This window comes from Gadus macrocephalus, chromosome 1 (assembly GCF_031168955.1).
Source record: "Gadus macrocephalus chromosome 1, ASM3116895v1".
Taxonomy (NCBI): domain Eukaryota; kingdom Metazoa; phylum Chordata; class Actinopteri; order Gadiformes; family Gadidae; genus Gadus; species Gadus macrocephalus.
In genome coordinates this window covers 13988330-14011154 of record NC_082382.1, presented here as the reverse complement: position 1 = coordinate 14011154, position 22825 = coordinate 13988330, and the positions used below count along the sequence as shown (strand labels likewise).

The window sequence follows — 22825 nt, the reverse complement described above, 5'->3', positions numbered from 1 at the left end:
GTTGTAATCCTCCATTTGAAAACTATTTTATGATGGTCTATGGCTGATATGCGGGTCTTTAATTATTAAAATGCAGCTTCCTTTTTTTTTTATCGTGAAGTAATTAAACTTTCGGGATCTATTAGATTGTGGTGGGCCGTAGCCATCTGAACGCAAACATAACAATGCATACACGAATGATATAAGGTACAGCAGGCGTACAATCACTTTTGGCACTGTACCATGTTCGGCATGGCATTCTTGCCTTCGTTTCAACTCTTTTTGTTTGAGTCGACAGGCTCCTGTTGTGAATTGGGACGTTGTTCTTACTGATGCTGCTCTGAATTACTGCTACTGAACGGTTTGATGTTCAACACTAGACGTTGTTTGAGTGTGTTCTAGTTCTGCATCCCCCACCTTTCCCTTTCTACAGAGAACTTTGTGCATCTGGGGGGCGATGGAGAGCCAACAACATCCACGACATGGCAGATGTCAAAAATCATCCTGTAACAAAAAATGTCAGATTAACACAAAAGGGGCACTTTGGCAAATCCTGATTAAAGGAGCACTTTGGTTTATTAAAACTCCAATGCCAATCCTCTGTACTCTTGGAGCAGGGATTAAAACCAGGTAGACACCATTGTCTGTCTAAAACAATCCCCTGCCCTAAGCTGCGCCCACTTCCTGGTGCCTCCCTGCATTGGTGGGCCGCCAACAGGCTGGTTGGCGGGCTGGCTGCCGGGCCGGTGGGTTGCCTGGGTGTAATCTCAGAGGGGGGCTTATCGGCCACTACTACTACCACACATACACATTCCCATTAATCAACATCATCCCCTTTAGAGGGGCGCGGTTGATTGGATTTGGGGCATGTTTAACAGGAGTGGGGAGGAGGGAAAAAAGGGCAGAGAACATGGGGACTACAGCTTGTTTACAAGGGCTGTGCTGTGAAAAGGCCCAGGGACAAGCAGCAGCCATATGGACTGGATATCCCCTGTGAACAGCTGCCCTCCATCAGTACCAGGCACGAGGTGGGCTTTAGCGGGCCGGTCCCGCTGACCTTCATAGGCATTTATCCTGCTGACCCTCATATGCCATGCTGCTCAGGGGCCCTCGCTGAACATCTGGCCCCTGTGGGCTTCCGTTGACGCCTGTCCACCAAACATGACCACCAAGCTAACAGTTGCCAGTATGTGTGTGTGTGTGTGTGTGGGTGTGTTTTATAAGCAGTTTGGGATCATCGTCCTTGCATCTTGAGATTAGAGTGTCTTGGTTAATAAGGTTGGGTTTATGAAACAGTTTATGCATAAACACAGTTAAGTGTGGCATAATAAGTGATGCCAACTTTCTGTTGGAAGACGGTGGGGGGGGTTCGGGTTCACAATCAAGTCGTACAATAGTAGATGCATGGCTTTTTCACACATGTTCCCAATGGAAATTTAACAAATGTGCAATTATTTCATGCACACACACACACACACACACCAAAATTGCACACACCAAATGCGTATGTCAATAGTTTCCTAGAATTCAAATGTATTCTGTATTGCAATACTTATGCTCTGTATCGGCAGCACCACTACAGGGTTAATGTATTACCAGCTGCTGTCTGACATAGATTCATACCACATAAGCTAGACATATGTTTAGGGGATCAAACCCTCAGGAAAGTTGTCTTGTTTCATAAATTGTGAGAGCATAAGGTCCCATTTTTCATGTGGCAGATAAAATCCTCACCTCAATAATTGTATCAGTTGATAAGAAGCTTACTGTTATTTCAATATTGTTTTTTTAGGGCTAGGGAAAACATCAATTGAAATTACCTGCAGACGTCTTAATTAAATGGAAAGGGGCGTTCATTCGGTGAGAGGTTATGGCCTATCTGCTAATGCAATGTAGGGGATTAAAATGTAATTCGAACACATTTAATATTCACAACGCTTTGACACAATTAATCTGATAGTGGGCGATGGAGGCCTGAGATAAATCAGACCCAGCCCTCTGGTTGAAACCAGAGGCTTTAATACAAGAGTCCTCTCGATTATTCTGGTCACTTAACTGCTACACTTTGACCAAACTTGTCAAATATATACGATAAAATAGGCATTTCTTTCAGCGATATCTTGTTATCTCCAATCAACATAATTATGAGTTGATCAGTTTAGTCAATGTGTTAAATTCAACAATGTGTGATCTGAGTGAAGAGGCGTTGACTCCCACCGGAGACGAAATGGTTAAGGGAACCAGCGGGGGTCCTTCTGCTACAGTACATGGGTGGAGTAAAGCTGGACATATGCAACGGGGTTTTCCTCCCAAATTAGCCGAGGGGTGAACACTGGGCATTATGTCTTGAGTAAACGACTAATACAAGTTATTTTAGCGGTTGTACACCTTGAAACCAACACGCTGAGATGGGCGATGTGACAGAAGAGTCGTTGTTGGATTATTTTTACTCAACCGGCGGCGATTCAGGCAAAGTCAAAAATGCTGATCTATTGAAGACATATAAGCCTTATATCGGTCATACTGATTTACAATTACGTGGTAAGTAGCAAATAAATACCGCCTCACCTCATCGATTTATTAAAATTTTCCCGTAAAATGTCGACATCAAGATATCGTAATCTGTGGTCGCTAGCGATGGATGACGTCAGCCGTCGCCCCCTGACGGAGTAACTGTTATTATTATAGCTCACTGGGTTACTGGGTGGACGTCCTTACACTCGTGTTAAGCACGTTGAAAAACATATAGAACTTGCTATTCTGCGAGGTTCAGTCTTTCATTGTTCTTGAAAAAAAACACGCATCTGGTTTTCATTAAATGGAGGGAAAAGTGTGCAGCAGCAGTCATTTCCTCTGTGCGGCCGGTTGGGGCTCAATGGGACTTCACAAGGAGTCACTGCAGCTGCACAACCTCTTCACTATCATGGCTATCTGCAGATCCTGGCTATGTTCAGATCCTGGTCATATCCAGATCCTCGTTACTTCCAATGCCCGTGTTTGATCCTATTGCCTATAAACATGAACTGCATTAATAGTGATTTCTGCCAAACCCCATCTCTCGTAATGATGGGTGAATAAATGTATGGGAAAAGGGCTACAGTCCTAACGACAGTAAGCTACCAAATCAAAACCTCCTCCCAAATCATTTTCTAAAGTGACCTTGATTGCAGTTGTTAGTTTCTAATCCCCAGATGCTTGCTCAGCACTGCAGTTGTTGACAGAGGTTTAGAAAGCTGCTTTCACAGTGTGTGCCATCTGACACGGCTGTTCAATTACATAAATGCCTCTTCCATGCCCAAAGTCTGTCACAGCCATGTGCTGCAAACCTTCTTGGATAAGAAACTCTTTCCTCCGTGATCTTAAAATACAAAGTAAACCATTAACACACACATGCAGAGGAAGACCTTGTGTGTGTGTGTGTGTGTGTGTGTGTGTGTGTGTGTGTGTGTGTGTGTGTGTGTGTGTGTGTGTGTGTGTGTGTGTGTGTGTGTGTGTGGGGGGGGGTTCTGTGAGTTTGGGATAGAGAGGGTGTGTGTGTGATTGTGTGGATGTCTGTGAGGTTGTGATATAGAGTGTGTGTGTGTGTGTGTGAGATAGAGAGGTCGGGGGGGGGCAATGATTTAACTGATGTTTTTCTTATTCTTCTAGCTAATCAGTAATCAGTATTCATACAGTGATACTCACACTGGACAGAGGGGCTGAGGGAGCCACAAATCCTGTTGTTGAGATAGACACGAGTGCCTACTTCCTGTGGATTTCCTGTTGTTCAGCATTGAGAATGTTTACTGTGGAACCGTACCACTACGAAAGTTCTTTCCACTCACCGTTTGGGGGGAAACGGAAACACTTCAATGGTCCTGGAATTTGTACCCCATGTGGTCCGCCTATCTGCTCAGACCACTCCTTCACGTCATTCAGGACCAGCCTCGTTATGGCTTCATGTATTAAAGACTGAATACATGCATACTAGGCTTACAAAGGCTGCCGGGGTGTAGTGTTTGTATGCATTAGTGTCGTCCTTATACAGGCGTTAAAGGCTAGTGTAGTCATTATACATGCATTGCAGAGCACTGTAATCGTACCTATTCAAGACAGTAGTCCTTCATATATTATTGAAGACTATAGTCTTTATATTCCCTCTTCCCCTGAGGAGACAGTGGTCTATCAGTAAACCAAACATAGTGCATTTGATTTCCATCGGAGAGAGTAGCCAAATCTCTAGAGAGACTTGTGAGTGTGCCTTTGAGATGCCATGATGCAATTTCTCCTTCTTCTGCCTATTATGGTAAAAAAAGACCCTTTCTTACCCCCATGGCATATTATTAGCAGCATTATTCTCAGTTTATGCAACTCCAGGCATCTCCCCTGTTTTTCTTTGCCTTTGGTTCCTCATTTGCATGTTAAAATGGACCTCCTCTGGCCTACAGGCCTAATGCCTCCAGATGTAAAAACACAGCATCACAGTGTGGTATTTGTAAAACAGGCCAGGGAAGCACAGATTGGTGGCATCAACATCTGGGAAGGCTTTAAGCTGTTACTACAGCAGGGTTGATAAATATTTAGGCTCATCAACAGGGCATGGAGCAGCTGTTACCCACCAAGTCTTTGATTTGTGATTATCTGTCAATCTTTCCCATATACATTAGACTTTGGCCTGAAACAAGGACTCCTTTTACCTGTCACTTTAAAATGTTACGTCTAACATTCTGTGTGATAAATGGGCCTACATTGGGAGTTCTCATAACAACTTTTCTTTTCCTTCTAGCTAAATACAGGGAGGAATTCAAGCTCATCATGGACAGAATAGCTGTTATGAAATCAGAGAATGTAAGTAGGGAGTATTGTTTATCTCTTCTTTTTATACACACATGCGCTCTGAAGCTTTGAATTCTGAAATCATATTTAACCACAGAGGCATATTTCCAACAACAGATACTTTTCCCTTTCTATTGTGTTACAAATCTTAAGGTTACTACAAACAATAAGTACATAAGACCGCTGTACTCAATGGCTCAAATAAAGGGTTACATCTGTTTGCTAGTATGAGCCCAATGTTGGTTGGGATGCTTCCTAAAGACCCCCTTAAGGCCCTGTCCTTCACGTGGCATCAACTGAAATCGTATCTGCTGCAGTCGCAGTCAGTCGCTGGACCCAGTCAATCAATGCCCCCCCCCCCCCCCATGGTTCTCCTCGTGGTGACGCTGCTCTCTCTCCGGCAGGGCGAGAACATCCTGGTGCTCCGGAGGAGGTACAGACAGATGCTGGTGGAGCGGGGCGCCCCGCCCAGGACGCCGGCCACGGCCCGATGGGAGGCCCCGGCGCAGGACGCCGACTCGCCGGTTCCTGCCAAGAGGCCCCTGCAGGAGATCTCCGCAGAGCAGCGCCCCCTGGAGGGTGAGGACAGGGGGTCCGGTCGGGGCCCGTCCTCCTGGGGTCCGGAGCCCGGGGGGCCGAGTGAGTGTGCGGACCTGCCGTCGTCACGGGAGGTACGTGTCACAGGGTCAACGTGGAAGTGTCGTTGAATCGATGGATATCTCCTTGAATCCATGTTTGACTGTCTGTTGTTGATTGCTTTATTGTATTGATTGTATTGATTGGATGGGTCCAGTATGTCATTAGATCCATATTCATTCCTTATATGGCAAGTAACCCGATCTGTACAATGGACTTTTCATTCCAGTTTTGTGGTCAACTCAACAAAAAAATAAGGATTTGTGCGTTCAGTCCGCCTTCATTTGTAAATAAATAGTACACTCTGTGTGATGGTTGTAAAGAGGAACCTAGAATACTACAGAGCTGCTCTGTACGCGCGTTCACTGTCCTTGTAAAAGGGGTTTTCTGTTTCTAAACAAGGACCCTGTGTTGGTCTTTCCCAGCATCCGTGCTCCCTTCTCTCGTCATGACTCAGCGTTAATTTCAGCGCGGCAGTGTCATCGCTGACATGTGGGGCAGTGGTGGAGCGCTGACCTCAGTCCACGTGACCGCCCGGGAATACGCTTATTTTAGCCATGCTTGACCTCAAGTTGAACCGTACACATAGATAGTTCATGACCTCTCGACAACAAGGGCTGATGTCGACCTTACATAAAAGGCGGGAGCATTTCATACTCCGCAATGGACAAAATCCACAAAGGACATGGGTTGAATGGTAAATAATCCAGCTAAAGTAGTCCCTACGGAACAGCTTTTCACATTGTTCAAGTGATGAGCTGAATCATTACATGCAGCCTTTTAATGTAAGATGAACACATTGTAGCGTTGCACATTGCAGTGTCCATGCAAAAGAGAGATGGTGACCGACGCTAAAGAAAACATTATCTCTTCATGGCCTGATCAAGACAAGCACATGAGCATGAGGGTGGGAGTGTCTGGGTTGTCTTTGAGTGACACAAGCTTAGTGTGGAAACCATCACCAATCCAACAATCTGTGAATCTCAAAATCCGTAAGGCTGGCTCAAATACACAAGTAGTCTTAATTAATTGATTATTCAGATGTTCTTTTATTAGAAAAAAATATTATTAGACAGACTAAAATAAATATAGAAGGCCTACTTGAGACTACTCTCATTTCAATTGTTCAGAAAAAAAATGTGTGTATGAAATACATTCTTAATGTTGTGATAATGCAACCAAAATTGTATGTTCATATAATTCAGCTGGTTATTCCTTGCAGGTGTCAGGAAGATGTTACAGATGTAATGGTAGATACAAAAAATAAAGAGCGTCTGAAATTCCGGGAGAAGTCATTTATAGCATAACGTTTTACTCATCCGAATTTCTTGCATTCACCACCAGGTGGTGCTAAGTAAATTGGCTGGATTTGAAACCAATGCGCTCCGTTTAAGTGGGAGGGGTGACACAAAATGGGGTTGAGGCAATCTGCATTTAAATCAAGTCCTCTGTTATTATGTTAAGCAGGAGTATGTTGAAGCTCATTAGAAAGATTATAATGATTTGTACCCATTAAAACAATAGGTAGTCAGCCCAGAATTGAAAAAAAAAGGGGCTTTGGTGGATGCCTCGGACAACACACAGATAGCATATGTGAGCATGTGAATGTGGGCCATAATCACACAATCAGACGAAGTGTGTGGGGTTAATCTTTAAATGTAACCATCAGGCTTTGTATGTAGGGTGCTCAATGAATAGCTTAGGTTCAAAATAGGTAGACAGGAGGAACATAATTGTATTGAAGTTTAACATTCAAAATTATTATTTCTCAAGGATTATTACACTGTACAATAAAATGTAAAGTGCTAAATGGCGTTCCTGAAAGATGAATTAATCTGTGGTAAAAGTTAATTTCATATGAAACATAAAGTCCTGAATTGTCGTTGTGCAAAACATGTTGCATAAGGTACTATTTTATAAATATGTAAAATACCAAAATATTCCACATTCCTTCCATGTCTAATGGAGAGACATATTTTTTTTGGTTATTTTATTCAGGCATTAGGTGTGTGATAAAATAGATAGCCCATTGAAGACATCCAAGCCCTTTCCACTGAAGTTTCACCGGCTCACACTAACTATCCTGTTGAGCTCATTTGAATGTGTGTCTGCATCTAATCTTACCATTATGTTGATTCAGTGATTACTACTGCTTGTATAAAAGAAAATTGAGACAAAGAGGGCAGTTTTCATAATTGTCATGACCTGTGATCTTTAATTCTCTTTTGCGGCCTATATTATGTTCTCGGCAAAGTATAGGGGAACACGAACACGTGTCAATGTGGTAATACTATTTTTAGCATGTTCCTGTTTCATACAGTGATGTGTGACAGTTGAAGCAGAATACATGAAAGCCCGCAGTGTTTTGACTTCATGTCCCAGTATGATCTGAGAACAATTTGCAATCGAGGGCCTCCTTCAGATGGGGCAGAAAAAACAAGAAAAACACCTGCTTTCCCCCCCTGACCCTCACATAAATCAACTATATATCTGTCTGTCTGTCTTTCTTGTGTGTGTGTGTGTGTGTGTGTGTGTGTGTGTGTGTGTGTGTGTGTGTGTGTGTGTGTGTGTGTGTGTGTGTGTGTGAGTGTGTGTGTGTGTGTGTGTCTGAAGATCCATGTGTAAGAGTAAGGTTCTGTGTAGGTGACTCTCTCTAACTCTTAACACGGTGGTCTAATGGTCTTCTTGTTCTGTTCAGTACGACTCGGAGCAGGACGCAGAGAGCCTGGGCCCGACCTCCATCGCTGTGAGTGCTCTCTCCCTTTCTCTCTCTTTCTCTCCCTTTCTCTCCCTGAACATCCCAGGGCAGCCAGACACAACCCAGTGCCCTTGTTACTTGTGCTGGTGAGCCAGTTATAATCTATGTCATCGAGCAGGGCTGGATTTTTTTAATAGATCTAGAAGAAGAATACATCTTTAAGTCAATCACCATATCTAAGCTCCTTCTGTCATAGTAAGGCTGAAACTAGGAAATACTATCACTATTTAAAAATAACAAAAACTCCAAAACTATAATCTAAAACCATGAGCAGCTCTGACCGGGGGCGGATCCCAGCTCTGCGACAGTTAGCCGAGGCCGGCTCCGTTGAGCCAAACATCACTGATAGAACAAAGTTTGGAGTTATCAGTGAAAACAGAGCAGGAAGTGGACAACCACAAGAGCGCGTGTGTGTGTGTGTGTAAATGTGTGTGCAGGCATATACATAAGTCTGTCCTGTGCTAATAAGCATTTTCCACTGTTTGTGTGTGTGTGTGTGTGTGTGTGTGTGTGTGTGTGTGTGTGTGTGTGTGTGTGTGTGTGTGTGTGTGTGTGTGTGTGTGTGTGTGTGTGTGTGTGTGTGTGTGTGTGTGTGTGCGTGCGTGCGTGCGTGCGTGCGTGTGTGCGTGCGTGTGGTAGCTCGACCCCATAGAGAAGGACTGGATCTACTCGGCCGCGAGTGCACGTGTGCCCGATCTGTCTCAACTGCTGCAGCAGGACCCCTCTTTGGCCAACAAGAAGGTAGCACACACACACCGAGAACACGCTCTGCCTCTCAATGGCTGTCTGCCGATTAATAACAGTCATGGTGGCAATGGAAATGTAATGTAATGTAATGAGGCTCTAGCTGGCCATCCCTCTAATAAATGGCTTTGGTGTTTTTTCTTTTTTGTTTATTTGGGCTGGGCGCACCAGGACTTCACCTCTGTAAGTACCTGACCTGCTGCACATTAGTTATTTCATGAGGACAACTATAAAAGTCACACTGCAAATGGATTGCACGTGTTAACCTGTGGATCGGCCCATCTGACATCCCATTTGCTTCCTCCTCACGTGCTGTGTTTCTCCTGACTGCTGCGTGTTTCCAATGGTCCTGCTCCCCAGGGGGTGAGTTTACGGGCGACTCCCGTGCCGTAGCCCTGCCATTACACACCGCCTCTTGAGATCTGGGGGGAAATCAAAACGCTCGCACAAACAACGGCGCCGTGGGCGAGCCCGCCGCCGTAGCGCCGAGCGGAGCATGCGGCGCCACGGTTTCTTCTTCACGCGTTGTCAACGCGATTGCGAAAAACGAAGAAGAAATCCTTTCCTGGCCGTTTTAGCTTGTATAAACTTCACAAGCTCATTCCATTGAGATTTCCACCCCCTTTAATTGTATTCCGAGGGGCCTGTGTTGAAACATCCAGATCATGCATTTCAAAGGTCCACTATCAAAAGGATTATGAAAGATAGCTTTTTAGCTCCTGCGGCCCCCTGACAACCCAAATCCCTTTTATTTGTCTCCCTGTGAGCCTAAGAGATTTGAGCTCATGTTTGTTGTCCCTCCCCTCGGCTCAAAGTTCTCCCACCGTCCTATGGCCAAGGACAGACCACCTTCTAAGAGAAGCCCTAAGCCCCTCTGCCATCCCCACCCGGACAAGATAGCATGTCCACCGCCATTGAAGTGCAGGGGGGTGGGGGAGGGGAGGGGAGGGAGGGGGGGCAGGGGATTAAGCAGAGTCTTAATGTGCCACAAAGACTTCACCCACTTAAAGATAATCTGAAAGTAATAGAGCAGGCTGGGATTAATTGTAGAACAATGTCGTGCTGTGTCCTCGGGAAGGTGCTAAGACCCTTGCAGGACCCTTTGATGTTCCTTCTTCAGCCCTTCGGCTTTTCCCTGTTCAGGAGGTGTTGAATGGGGTTCATCAGAGAGCGGCTCAGGCCACAAGTCATTGGTGTCCAATGTGTTTCTTTTTGAAGCCAGGAGTCAATAAATCGTGATGTTAGGTCAGCCGGTTACTGTTTCTTACGTACCAGAAGTGATGATACTGGACAGAAGTGCCATGTGGGGGAATGTATTGTCATCGGGCGGCCTGAAGATATTACCTGTCGTTAATGACCTTGTTGCTTACCCATGATAACACACAAGCTTAGTCATTGGAGACGCTTACTGTTTAAAATCAAATTGCCTAAAAAGCTCAAGCCAGAGTAAATGATCCAAGCTTTTCAGCGTAGCCTACGACTCACAGGGCAGCGCTTTAAAGGGGAACCCGTTCATTTGGACCCACAACAACTGTACTTCCTCGCGCTAATCACTCATAGCCTCACGATCCTGTCCTCCGTCCCTCTCGCTCTCTCTTCCTCTCTCTTCCTGTCTTCCGCGGTGTTGTTCCTGTGACGTGGCTCCCCTGGCCCCTGCGGTGACGGACTTCCTCTCGCTCTTGTGCGCTACAGTTTGTAAGTACATCATCCGTCCATCACTCGTTGCTGTCGCTCCCCTGGTCTGTCGCTGCGACCCTTTGTGGTCCCTGAGCTGTTGACGTGTCTGTCGTGCCTGGTCTAAGAGAAGACCCCTGCCCCTCTTACTTGAAGTGGGGGTGTGTGACTAGCCACCCTGCTAGTCATTGGTGGGGGCAGGAAGGGGGGGATGACGCTACATCCTGTTTGGCCTCGTCGTCCATCACCCACACCCACTGGGAGAGCCGGCGGGCTGCCCGTCAAGCCGGCGGGCTGCCACGCACATCTGTCTTGGGGCTGTGGCGGGAGGCGGGGGAGAGGGGGGGAGCTATGGAGCTTCTCCAACCAGACGCCGTCGATCACAATTTGTCAGCCACACTGAAGGAGGTGTATCTCACTGGATCCCTCACTCCCTAAGACGCCATGTGATCTAATATGAGCTACAGCTGGTCTGAGGCCCTAGCCCTCTACTGCTGGTCTGAGGCCCTAGCCCTGTACTGCTGGTCTGAGACCCTAGCCCTGTACTGCTGGTCTGAGGCCCTAGCCCTGTACTGCTGGTCTGAGACCATGAACCTCTAATGCTGGTCTGAGACCCTAGCCCTGTACTGCTGGTCTGAGACCCTAGCCCTGTACTGCTGGTCTGAGACCCTAGCCCTGTACTGCTGGTCTGAGACCCTAGCCCTGTACTGCTGGTCTGAGACCATGAACTTCTAATGCTGGTCTGACACCCTCAAATGCTGGTATAGTTATTGTTTTGCTTCCACATTGATAATACAAAGAATCTAGTCAAATACAATATCTGGACTGATCCATGGTCTGAGTTCTGTAGTTCCAACCATTTCTTTAATTTTCCAATTTTCACTTCATCACTTTAGTTAATTTATGCTGCCAACAATTGCTGCTATAATATTTATCACTTTACCACTTTTACCACTAATACCACTTAATCCAATCGCTCCTTTTCACTTATTTAGTTTGTACTTATTTTATTTCCATCTATTTTATCTATTTTGACTCTAACCCTGTATTACTTTCCCACCTTTCTATTGTAACTGTTGCACATTAATTTCTCTCGGGATAAATAAAGCATCCTGAATCTTGAATCTTCTACCGTTTGATGCTGTACATTGTTCGACTGCAACATGCTTTCACCTGTTGCAGGCTTTTAGAAAGGCCAGTAGGGGAAGTTAGGAACGCCCTGACAAGGCTGGTAGGAGTTTGTAGGAGCGTCATGACAACGCCAGTAGGAGTATGTAGGAACATGCTAACATGGCCAGGAGGAGTATGTAGGAACGTCCTTACATGGCCAGAGCCATTGACCACCACAGTCTCCACATAAACACCTGGCAGGTGAACAGGGTTGATGTGGTCTGAAGGACCTCTGATGTGTTTGTCTGTGTGTGTGTGTGTGTGTGTCATTTAGGTGCAGGCATCAATCTGCGTATAAATGTATGTGTGTGTGTTTATTTGGACATTTGCTGGTGGTGTGTGTGTGTTGACAGTAGTGCTGTGATTCCTGGGTGGGTCTAGTCTCCACGGGTCACACCAACATCATCAATCTTCCCCCCCCCCTCCGCTACCGTGACAGGCTGCTGGGACCCCCGACTGTGGGCACAGGGCTGTGTTGTTTTGTAATTAGGCTCTGTTAGGTGGCAGGAAACCATCTCTCTCTCTCTCTACCTCTCTCTCTCTCTCTCTCTCTCTACCTCTCTCTCCCTCTCTCTCCCTCTCTCCATCACTACGTCCCCTCCCCTGCGCTCCCTGCTGTGCACAGCTGGCTCTCTGCCCCTCAATCAGCTCGACGAGGGACGGCTAACCCGCGCCGCCCGCCTCGCGCACAAACTTGTTAGCGCAGTAATGAGGTTGTGGCAATTACCGCGGATGACGCCGTAGCATTGCAACACGGTAACATGCTAGGCTAGGGATACGGTCTGCCGGTGCTTTTTTAATGTCATTTGAGGTCTTAACAAAGTGCTGTGAGGAGCAGTGAGGCTTGTAATGAGGGATACTTTAGTTATCAAACATGAGCCCAAGCTGACTTGATTATAACGTGGTTATAGCAATTAACGTGATCTAATAACATGGTAACACCTGCTCTCCTTTCTCTCTGTTGTTTTTAGACGGCTTTGCACTGGGCAGCAAAGCATGGGAAAGAGGACATGGCCACACTGGTGGTTAAGGCTGGCGCTGACGTCAACACCAAATCGGTTAGTTTTAGCCCTGTGATAAGAAGAAACACAACATTGGAATTCACTTTTGTGTGTTTCCTTTGCAGCCCCTCACTCACCCTCTTTTCCTTCCATTCTCTTCTCTTCCAGCACGTGAGTGGGTGCCCTTTCGTTTTTTTAATCACAGCGCTTAAGACAGGAAGTGGTGTGGTACGTAAGTAGTTAAATCTGGACATGGTAGTGGGTTGAAGCAGAGCCCCTGTGTGCTGTGGTCGGAGGGGGCAGGAGTTGTCAAGTGATGTAATTACTGTTCCTAAACTGTGTGTGTGCGTGTGTGTGTGTGTGTGTGTGTGTGTGTGTGAGAGAGTGTGTGAAGATCCAGCTGTGAAAATGTATTACACCAACACGTGTTGCCGCTCCTAAAACTACCACATGGCTAATAAATCATGTTATGTCACATTAATTGTTTCCCCAAAACACTGTCTGTACGGGCCAGCGGGCCCAGCTCTAGAACGTCCCCATTTCACTGAATTACCAACCAATTATGTTTGTATCATTATCGTGTGTTGTCATAACCTTTCGCTAATTTGTATATTTCTTTCCTCCCCGGTGTTTTCCTTGGATGTCTGTGGGCCATGGGAAAATCTAGGGGGTAGGTGTTAAACCTTTCCAGTGTTTTTCCAACGTTTTGTCTCCTGAAATCTCTCTACAGAGTACAGCATGTTTAGCTGCGGACATCACAGACCGTTTGAACCTTTAAAGGGGCCCAAGGCAGGGTGTCCCTCCCAGGGTAGGATGTCCCAGGGCTGGGTACCCACAGTGGCTGGGATCAGCTGCAGGGATAAGTTGTTATGGTTGAGGTGGAACAACATTTGTTGCTTTTCAACTGACATAAATAAACAAAGGGCGTTGAGTGTGATGGCCGTTTTCCACCAACATTAACTCTCGAAAGCGCACATGCCTCACGCATATCAACACAATGACAACAGAAATGTTTTGGTAGATAAATACGAAAAATGCATGGTGACATTTAAACAATGCAAAATATATATAAAAATAAATAATGATGAAGATGGTGATATTATTATAAAATTAGTGGGATACAATATGAGCGGTATACAATAAATAATTAAGTAAAAATGTAACACTGGATATAATTTGATTCATGAGTTGAATACATCATTTATACGACATGGCTAATGTGTTTCCGTTTGACTCACTCGCTGTGCTTTCTCCTTGCTTCCTTCCTTCTTTCCTTAATTCCTCCCAGGGATACACACCTCTACACATAGCGGCGCTGCACGGCCACCAGCACATGGTTGAGCTGCTCGTCCAGACATACGGTAAGCAGGAGAAGGAACCCGAGTGAGGTTCATCTCAAACTTCTCAAAACCTACGAAAAGTGCTTGGAGAAAGCGCTCCCACAGACCCCATGATCCGTCCGGTCTTTTCCGGTTTGCAGGGGCGAAGAAGAACCTCAGGGACTACAGCGGCCACCTTGCCAGCCAGTACCTGACGGACCGGGATCCTGATGAGCCAGGAGAGGAGAGCGAAACACGTGAGCTTTGATTTCCATTTAGATGCCCCATCATTCAATTACTCTGAGCATGAAAAGTAAAGTCCAATTAGTGAAGGATGTTAGAGCTAATTGTAGTTTGAATCCCCGTACCTTGAAGGGCACGTAAACCCAAAATGTTTTTACGGATTAAACGTTTTTGGTTTGAGTCTTACCAAGGGTTTTCTGTGTAAGCTTCTTCTGGCAAAAAAAAACCCTTGCACTTTTTTTTAATTCAGATATAATTTTTTGTATATTTTCCAAAAATCGAAAAAAAAAAAACAGAAAAAATCAATGAATAAATGGCCAACGTAATACCTGCCAGTAATGAGCTTTTTGTCTTTTTAATTACTACACAGCAACCTTAACACCCAACATACTCTGTGTCTCATTAGAGCTCCAAGCGGCCCAGGCCAGGGAGCGGGGCCGCAACAGGAAGCTGCCGTCTCTCTTCCTGTCCAAGAAGAAGTGGGGCTCTGCGGAGGAGCTGGCGCCCATAGAGGAGGAACGGTCCACCCCCCCACAGCCGCTGCTGCCCGCCTACAGGCCCAGGAAGTTCTCCCGATGAACACACCAGAGAGTGTAGTAAAGAGAGCTCCTCCAAACACCCGTCTCAGCTCACATACATGACGCATGGTTAATTACCTCATGATCTATGGCTCTCTCTCCCTCCCTTGCTCTCGCTCTCTCCTTCTCGCTCCCTCTCTCTTGCTGTCTCTCTCTTTCACTCTCTCCTTCTCGCTCCCTCTCTCTTGCTCCCTCTCTCTTTCACTCTCTCCTTCTCGCTCCCGCTCTCTTGCTGTCTCTCTTTCACTCTCCTTCTCGTGCCCTTTCTCTTGCTGACTTTCTCTCTCTCTTTCTCGCTCCCTCTCTCTTGCTGTCTCTCTCTTTCACTCTCTCCTTCTCGCTCCCTCTCTCTTGCTGTCTCTCTTTCGCTCTCTCCTTCTCGTGCCCTTTCTCTTGCTGACTTTCTCTCTCTCTCTCTCTCTCTCCTTCTCGCTCCCTCTCTCTTGCTCTCGCTCTTGCTCTCTCCCTCTCCCTCCCTCCCTCCAAATCCCTATATCTTGCTTTATCTCTCGCTCTTTAACTCACACAAAAACACCTTGTCTAAGTGTGTTACATCATAGGAGTTAATATCAACGAGGGACTAATGAAGTGCTTTGCTTAGATTGCATTTATGCCAAATGAGAGGTTTAATTGATTGATTTAAAATGCAAAGATAAATATAAATGAATAGGTTTCACACACACACACACACACACACACACACACACACACACACACACACACACACACACACACACACACACACACACACACACACACACACACACACACACACAGTTTGTTGCATGCGTGCAAGCAAACTCCTCATGCAAATGGTTCATTTTGAAGGATTTCAAAAGAAATAGAAGTTGATCAAGTCAGTGCCTTGCTTAAGATGATCAACACATTCGTGCTAGCTAAAAGATTGTCACTGTGGTCTGACTGGTTCTTGTTGAACGTTTGAACATTTACCTTTCATTTATTTTTTTCCAATATGCTAGGCTGGGATAGGATTCTCTCCCTGTGTGTCAGAAACCTCTGTGTCCCAAGTGAACAAATCTGACAAGCAGGTAAAGAGCACATTATAAGCTTATCTGAATCTCCCTTTCACACCCACAAACCGATTCTGAGCCAAAGGAACATTCCAGAGGTAATCCCAAAGCTATGTTAGAACCTTGACGTTACAGGACTGTTGTCGTCTCAGGCGTTACGCTCGGTTTATCAGTTTAGCCAGTATTTCATGTTGATACCTTCAGACTTTTGCACTTGTTGTATTTATGTATCAGTTTCCTTGGTTGCAAAATGTATTGAAACGACTTGCCTTCACCCTGCACTCTTTAGTGCATCATTTGCATTTTCTGAAGGAAAGCTATTTTGTTTTGTGTCCCGCGGGACGATAATATGTCACAGATTTTTATTATTAGAGGAATGTTTGTGAATGAATAGTGAGCACATGCTGTATGTGTTTATCTGAGGAGCTGTACCATAATAATATTTTTGTGAACATCTGGAACAACAACGACACAATACGGAGGGACTTCATGATCATTTGATTATGCTGATTAAAAAATTAATGTCCTAAATAATAATGTACATTTCTTTATTTTCTCTTTTACTTGAATTTTCTCCTTTTCAAGCCTTTGATGTCACTTCAAGCAGCTGAGTGTTTTGGCTACAGATGGAGTCAATATGGGCCCTGCAACTCTCCATACGGCTTTAGACCTTAATACCTGATTAGTTGAAAAGGGCAGCACTTGCTATTGGGTCTTAGATATCAGAAGACCGAAGGGAACCGAGGCAAGTGTTACACACTTAGATATCAGAAACCATAGAGGAAGAGAGACAAGTGTTTTACGCTTAGATATCAGAAGACATAGAGGAAGAGAGACAAGTGTTTTACGCTTAGATATCAGAAGACATAGTGGAAGAGAGACAAGTGTTTTACGTTTAGATATCAGAAGACATAGAGGAAGAGAGACAAGTGTTTTACGCTTAGATATCAGAAGACATAGAGGAAGAGAGACAAGTGTTTTACCCTCAGATATCAGGAGATGAGGAGAACAGAGGCAAGTGTTTTTGTGGTTCATCTTGAAGGAGGAGGTTGGGGGACTATCAGGGATAAGATGAGTTTTCTGTAATAGATACTTATCTGACTGCCCTCAAGCCCTCCAACAAAGTCCCCCTCTGAAGAGATTAGAACCCAGGGAGGGCACATTAACTCTAATCCTATGCTTTGAGGCCTAGCTCCTCACCCCAGCCCCACACCTCCCTCTGGCCCACTTATTTCAACCCCTTCTGTTGGGCTGGGGGGGGGGGGTACCTTGTACCTCTGGTATGTGTATGAGGAGTGTGTGTGGCTACCCATTGGGTTTGTGTGTGTGTGTGTGTGTGTGTGTGTGTGTGTGTGTGTGTGTGTGTGTGTGTGTGTGTGTGTGTGTGTGTGTGTGTGTGTGTGTGTGTGTGTGTGTGTGTGTGTGTGTGTGTGTGTGTGCATACATGTGTGTGTGTGTGAGTGTCTGTGCCAGGGCGGTGGAGTGGTTGGTCTAATGAAAAGCATTGAGGGGTGCATACTGCTGTGTAACTGATTCCTCTCTCTGAAGAGATTAGGAGCTACATTGTCGCTTGGTTGCTCATTTCCATGTGACCACAGCCTCCCACCAGTGGCCGCTCTGCATTGTTATTTTGAGTTGCAAACACAGAGCCCATGTCCCCGGCTTCCTTGTAGCCATTGTTTCACAAATAGGCCAAAATGTAGATGTCATGTCACAGATGCCCAATAACATCATTAGCTCCTTCTGTGAGGCTATGGAGGGAAAATAATGCAGGCATGAAGTTCCCTTGCTGGTTTGTAACGGCTGATGCAATCCACAGCAGATGATTATTTTCTGAGAAAAACTGAATCAACGTAGGAATAATTGCGTTGGCTGAATTGTTCTTATTCAAACGATTCAGTCGATTTGCTAATGCAAAACAGTTATTTCCTTTCCATATGGTATCAATTTGCTGTACAGATGTCTATCTTCATCAGGACTGTGTCCTCATCTGCATCAGAACAACTGTTTCCTTTGTTTACATGCAGCCATCAGTCTCAATATTTCATACTGAGACATGGAGGAGAGAGAAGACCTGCTTGAAGCTCCAAGAGGAACGATCTCGCTCCTCCATGAAGCTCCACTGTATCTAGAGGAACAATCTCTCCTGCATGAAGCTCCACTGTATATAGAGGAACAATCTCTCTACTGTACGTAGAGGAACGATCTCTCTCCTCCATGAAGCTCTACCGTATCTAGAGGAACAATCTCTCCTCCATGAAGCACTGCCGTATGTAGAGGAACGATCTCTCTCTCCTCCATGAAGCTCTACCGTATGTAGAGGCACGATCTCTCTCCTCCATGAAGCACCACCGTATATAGAGGAACGATCTCTCTCCTCCATGAAGCACCACCGTGTATAGAGGAACGATCTCTCTCCTGCATGAAACTCTACTCTATGTAAACAAGGAACGATCTCTCTCCTCCATGAAGCTCTGCCATATCTAGAGGAACGATCTCTCTCCTACATGAAGCTCTGCCATATCTAGAGGAACGATCTCTCTCCTACATGAAGCTCTGCCATATCTAGAGGAACGATCTCTCTCCTACATGAAGCTCTGCCATATCTAGAGGAACGATCTCTCTCCTACATGGAGCTCCACCGTATGAGGGGGAACCATCTCTCTGGTCTGCTTAAGACGAGAGGAACAATCTCTCCTGCGTGAAACTCTAGGACGAATCTCTCTGCTTTGCATGAGGCTTTATGTAGAGGCTCAACCTCTCTCCTGCTTAAAGATCTAATGGGTGTAGCGAAACAATCTCTCCTGCAAGAAGCTCTAGATCGGCCAAAAAAGAATGGGTCAAATTCTCCTCTGGCCAAAGGCCCAGCCGTCCAGTCCATACCGTGATGCATCCAGGGCCCAGCTTCCGTCGGTATGTTTGTTGATATGTTTTGTGTGTGTGTGGATGTGTTGATTTTGGGTGTGTGTGTGTGTGTGTGTATTAGTAGATTCCGTTTGTGTTTCTTCATTGTGCGGGTGTTTGTGTGCGGAGGGGGTGTATGTAGAGTCCAACATGGCAGCAGCAGCAGCAGACCCAGCTGTCGCCTCGGCTCGTCACTCGGCTAACGAACGCCGCCTGTCACTCACCCAGCGGTGGGCCGTCAATCAATCGTGATGCACCCAGGGGGGGAGGGGTGGGGGGGAGGCGGGCCACTGGCAGAGCTGTAAACAAAGACATGGTCACATTTGCAAGCGGTTTGAGCGCTGCTGCTAACCACTTTTCAAAGAATGATAGAGTGATCCTGATAAGAGTGTCGTGACAAAGGACAAAGGGGTGGAGGGGAGAGGGGTGGGGGAGGAGGAGGAGAAGGGGGGAGGAGGAGGGAGGGACAGATTGCAAACAGGTTGGTTAGTCGGATCTTGATAACATTCCCCGCTCTGCCTATGCATCTTTCTCCATTTGTGTCTGCATCTCAGCAGAATCCCATTAAGGTGGAGAATGGGAGGTCCTGCTAGGGGGGGGGGGCGGGCGGGGGGGGGCGGGCGGGCGGGGGGGGCAGGGTTTAGCTAACCTAACTGTATAACTCATCACGATACAGTAGTTGTGGTGGATTGATCGTTTTCACACACCGAGCTGCTCCTTCTGCCAGAGCTACCAAGCACTGGCTTATGTTAGGATTTAGTTTTGCTGATGGGTACATTATAGGTCTATAAAGTATCTGTAAAGGAATGAAAAGTATACGTATATAACGTATCTCTAAAATACAACGTAAAGTATAGGTAAATAAAGGTATATCAAATATCTGTAAAGTACAAGGTGGAGTAGATATGGGTAGATATAGTATCTGTAAAGTATAGGTATAGGTAGATATAGTATCTGTAAAGTACAAGGCTAGTATAGTGGTACATGGTTAGATATAGTATCTGTAAATTAAATGAAAAAAAAGGTCTGCTTGAGGTCAAACAAAAGTATTGTCTACTCGATATATCATGACCAAAGTATTGCAATGAATTTTACTACATTAGGATAATAAAAGCTCAAAGTAAAGTTAGATAATCTTCAACTTGCACTAGTTTCAAATTCCTGAATTTACTTTAACACTTTAATGTTGTTTGTTGGGTCAAATACTTTTTTTTAAAGGGTTGGGCTTAAATATTCAATGCATATCTAAGGAAAGGCTCAACAATTGCAAAACAATGGCCAGAATAGAGCAACCAGTATCTGCCAAGTAAAAATAAACTAACATGTAAAAGGTGTTGTAAGACTGTGGATTCTCTGCGGTGCTTTTGTTGCATCTCTCACACCTAGCCGGGAGCTATTCTAATGACATGCCCCCTTTGTCGGCTCGCAGGTAGGTGATGGCCTATAATTGAGGTCACACCTAAAGCCCATTGTAGCAACAAACTCATTAGCTCCCTTGTCCTGTCCTCCCAAGAATGTCTCCCAAACAGGGGGGATGGTCGGGGGGAGGCTTTCCATCCACCCCCTTTTACGACACTGATACCGTTTGATAACCGTGTTGTCAATGTTGCTAACGACCAGCGGCACGACAGTGCCATGTAAATGATGGATGAGTCGGTGGAGCATGGATAAGACGGGTGCTCGGACATGTCCCGATCGTCAAGACACTGCGGGGGGATGTGGGTGTGGGTGTGGGAGATCTCCCCTTTAGTCCGCACCCTCCCCCCCCCCCCCCCTCCCCTCCACACACACACACACACACACACACACACACACACACACACACACACACACACACACACACACACACACACAACCACAAAAAAAGGCTTCTCATCTTTCCCATTTGCTCCACTGTTCTTCTCCTCTGTAAACGAGTGACATCCTAAGAGCAAACACGAAACACACACACACACACGGCTCAACCTGCCTGGCCTCCCCATGCATTGTGGATCTGTGTGTGGTGCTCGCGCACAGAGGAAGACCCGGAGAAAGACACGTCCACAAGCGCAACAAAGGCCCCCTGAGCGGGCCCTGAGCTGTTGACGCTGGCGAGATGGAACTGATGCTCTAATCCGCCGCTCTCTGCTTCCTCCTCCTCCGCCGGAGTGCCAGTGAAGCCTCAAGGCCCGGTGAACCCCCCCCCCCCCCCCCCCCAACATCTCCACAAGCCGTCTTCACCCATGTGCCACTTTTTATATTTTATCTTTCTCACTTTGCGCAAACTCCCCCCCCCCCACATGGTTTTTCTACCCCCTATCCTGCACGAAAGTCTGCAGCCGAGCTCTCTCTCTCTCTCTCTCTCTCTCTCTCTCTCTCTCTCTCTCTCTCTCTCTCTCTCTCTCTCTCTCTCTCTCTCTCTCTCTCTCTCTCTCTTAATTATTGATTTCGAAAGTTTGCTTTGTAAATATTAATTAAAGTCATATAGTAATACATTATATAAATATATTTGTTTGATAATACATGTATATATATAGGCCTATATATATATTTGCAAGAAACGTCCAATGTAACATTGAACGAGAGAAACCGAGAGACCGAAAGAAAGTACAATAACAAATAAAAAGTACATTTAATGTTCAACCCTTTTGTAAAATAAAGTTATAAAATTACAACTATTGGAACATCGAAAATGAGTGTAAAAGTACATTATATGATCTAAGCTATATTGGCCCTGCATAATTGTACTCCCACATCTGAACTTTTATTAGTGAGAATAAAATATTGCCCTATTGGCCGATATGCTCAAATGAAGGCTTACAGTGAAGAAAACAGTGCCCCGGGCGCTGTAAACCAGCTCTATCAGAGCACATGAAAGGGGCTGGTGGCAGGACAACTGCAGTGTTCCCCGGCTATCTTTAACAATCTCCTGACCTCCCCACATTAGCATCTGTTATCTCACTATTATCATACGTATTATCATACACATTATCATATACATTAGTCGACACCTGTTTCACTTAACTATATTTAATTAGGACTATTCAAGCGGAATGTTTGAGTGAAAACAAAACCATCCGACCTTTTGAAGGAGAGTGTGTTGTTGTTCTCTTGATATGTTGACAAATAAAAAGGTATTCGCCCGCGGCAGGTCATTTATGTGTTAAATCCATTTTTTACATGTTTTGCATTCAAACGCATGGAATTAGCCTATACGCATTGACTTTTAATTTTTTTTGCTTTAGGTCTGCTTTTGATTTATTTCGACACTCGTGGTTGGGCGGGATGGGAGGCGGGGGACAGTTAAGTCGTTGAGGAAATTATGAATAAATGAATACATTGGCCTATCGGTTTGTGGTGAAATTAGACTTAAAAGATCAAATATAAATAAAAAAGATCTAGCAGAAGGATGTGGCTAAATTAAATATATCGGCGCTTTGCATAGTTCATTATCCTTCATTGAAGCAGCTAAAATCGGGAGGGTAATTCAATTGACATGCAACTGCAGAGATCCGCGTGCAATACTATGGCCGAAGTGTCAGATACTGAGCCACAGACATCAGAGATTGACATGATGTTGTTAACTATATTTAGGTAATGTTATAGCCGCTAAATCCGTAAGTGTCAGACATCTAAATCAACAGGCCTATTCATGAATTTACTATCTAGCAGGGAGCCAAAAATCATCAAAACTTCTCAACTTACAGAAACGTAGATGAAAAGAAAGTTAAAATGGGTTTTTAGAGGTCTATCTAATAAGGTTTAACGACACAACCACAAAAAACGTTCCTTAAACATGAGTTATAACTTGTAGGAGAAGTGTGAATAATAAAAAAACATTTCACATCTTAGGGCAAACGTTAAAAGGAACAACGGACAGAGTCTTTGATGGGATTTGCTTTTAGTGAAAGCTGACTCTCTGTGTTGAGCGCATCTCTGAGTGCCTTGGACTGGTCCCGCCCCCAACACATACCGCCATGTGTATATAAACGGC

The 22825-nt window shown here is 45.3% G+C and overlaps 1 protein-coding gene across 1 annotated transcript; it reads left to right on the top strand.

The window, feature by feature from the left end:
- The first annotated feature begins 2209 nt into the window (after positions 1 to 2209).
- On the top strand, positions 2210 to 15693 carry LOC132454249 (ankyrin repeat domain-containing protein SOWAHC). Its single transcript, XM_060047492.1, has 11 exons — positions 2210 to 2520; positions 4745 to 4806; positions 5199 to 5465; positions 8129 to 8176; positions 8828 to 8929; positions 9104 to 9115; positions 10625 to 10627; positions 12748 to 12834; positions 14066 to 14138; positions 14258 to 14353; positions 14746 to 15693. Exons 1-11 carry the CDS (start codon positions 2388 to 2390, stop codon positions 14916 to 14918), a joined length of 1056 nt encoding a protein of 351 aa, XP_059903475.1. The 5' UTR covers positions 2210 to 2387; the 3' UTR covers positions 14919 to 15693.
- Positions 15694 to 22825: the final 7132 nt, after the last annotated feature.

Excerpts from the sequence above, each read along its gene's own strand:
- LOC132454249 (XM_060047492.1), top strand. The coding sequence starts at position 2,388 with ATGGGCGATGTGACAGAAGAGTCGTTGTTGGATTATTTTTACTCAACC. Across the intron at positions 5,466-8,128 it reads ACCTGCCGTCGTCACGGGAG|TACGACTCGGAGCAGGACGC; the intron begins GTACGTGTCACA and ends TGTTCTGTTCAG. Across the intron at positions 8,177-8,827 it reads TGGGCCCGACCTCCATCGCT|CTCGACCCCATAGAGAAGGA; the intron begins GTGAGTGCTCTC and ends TGCGTGTGGTAG.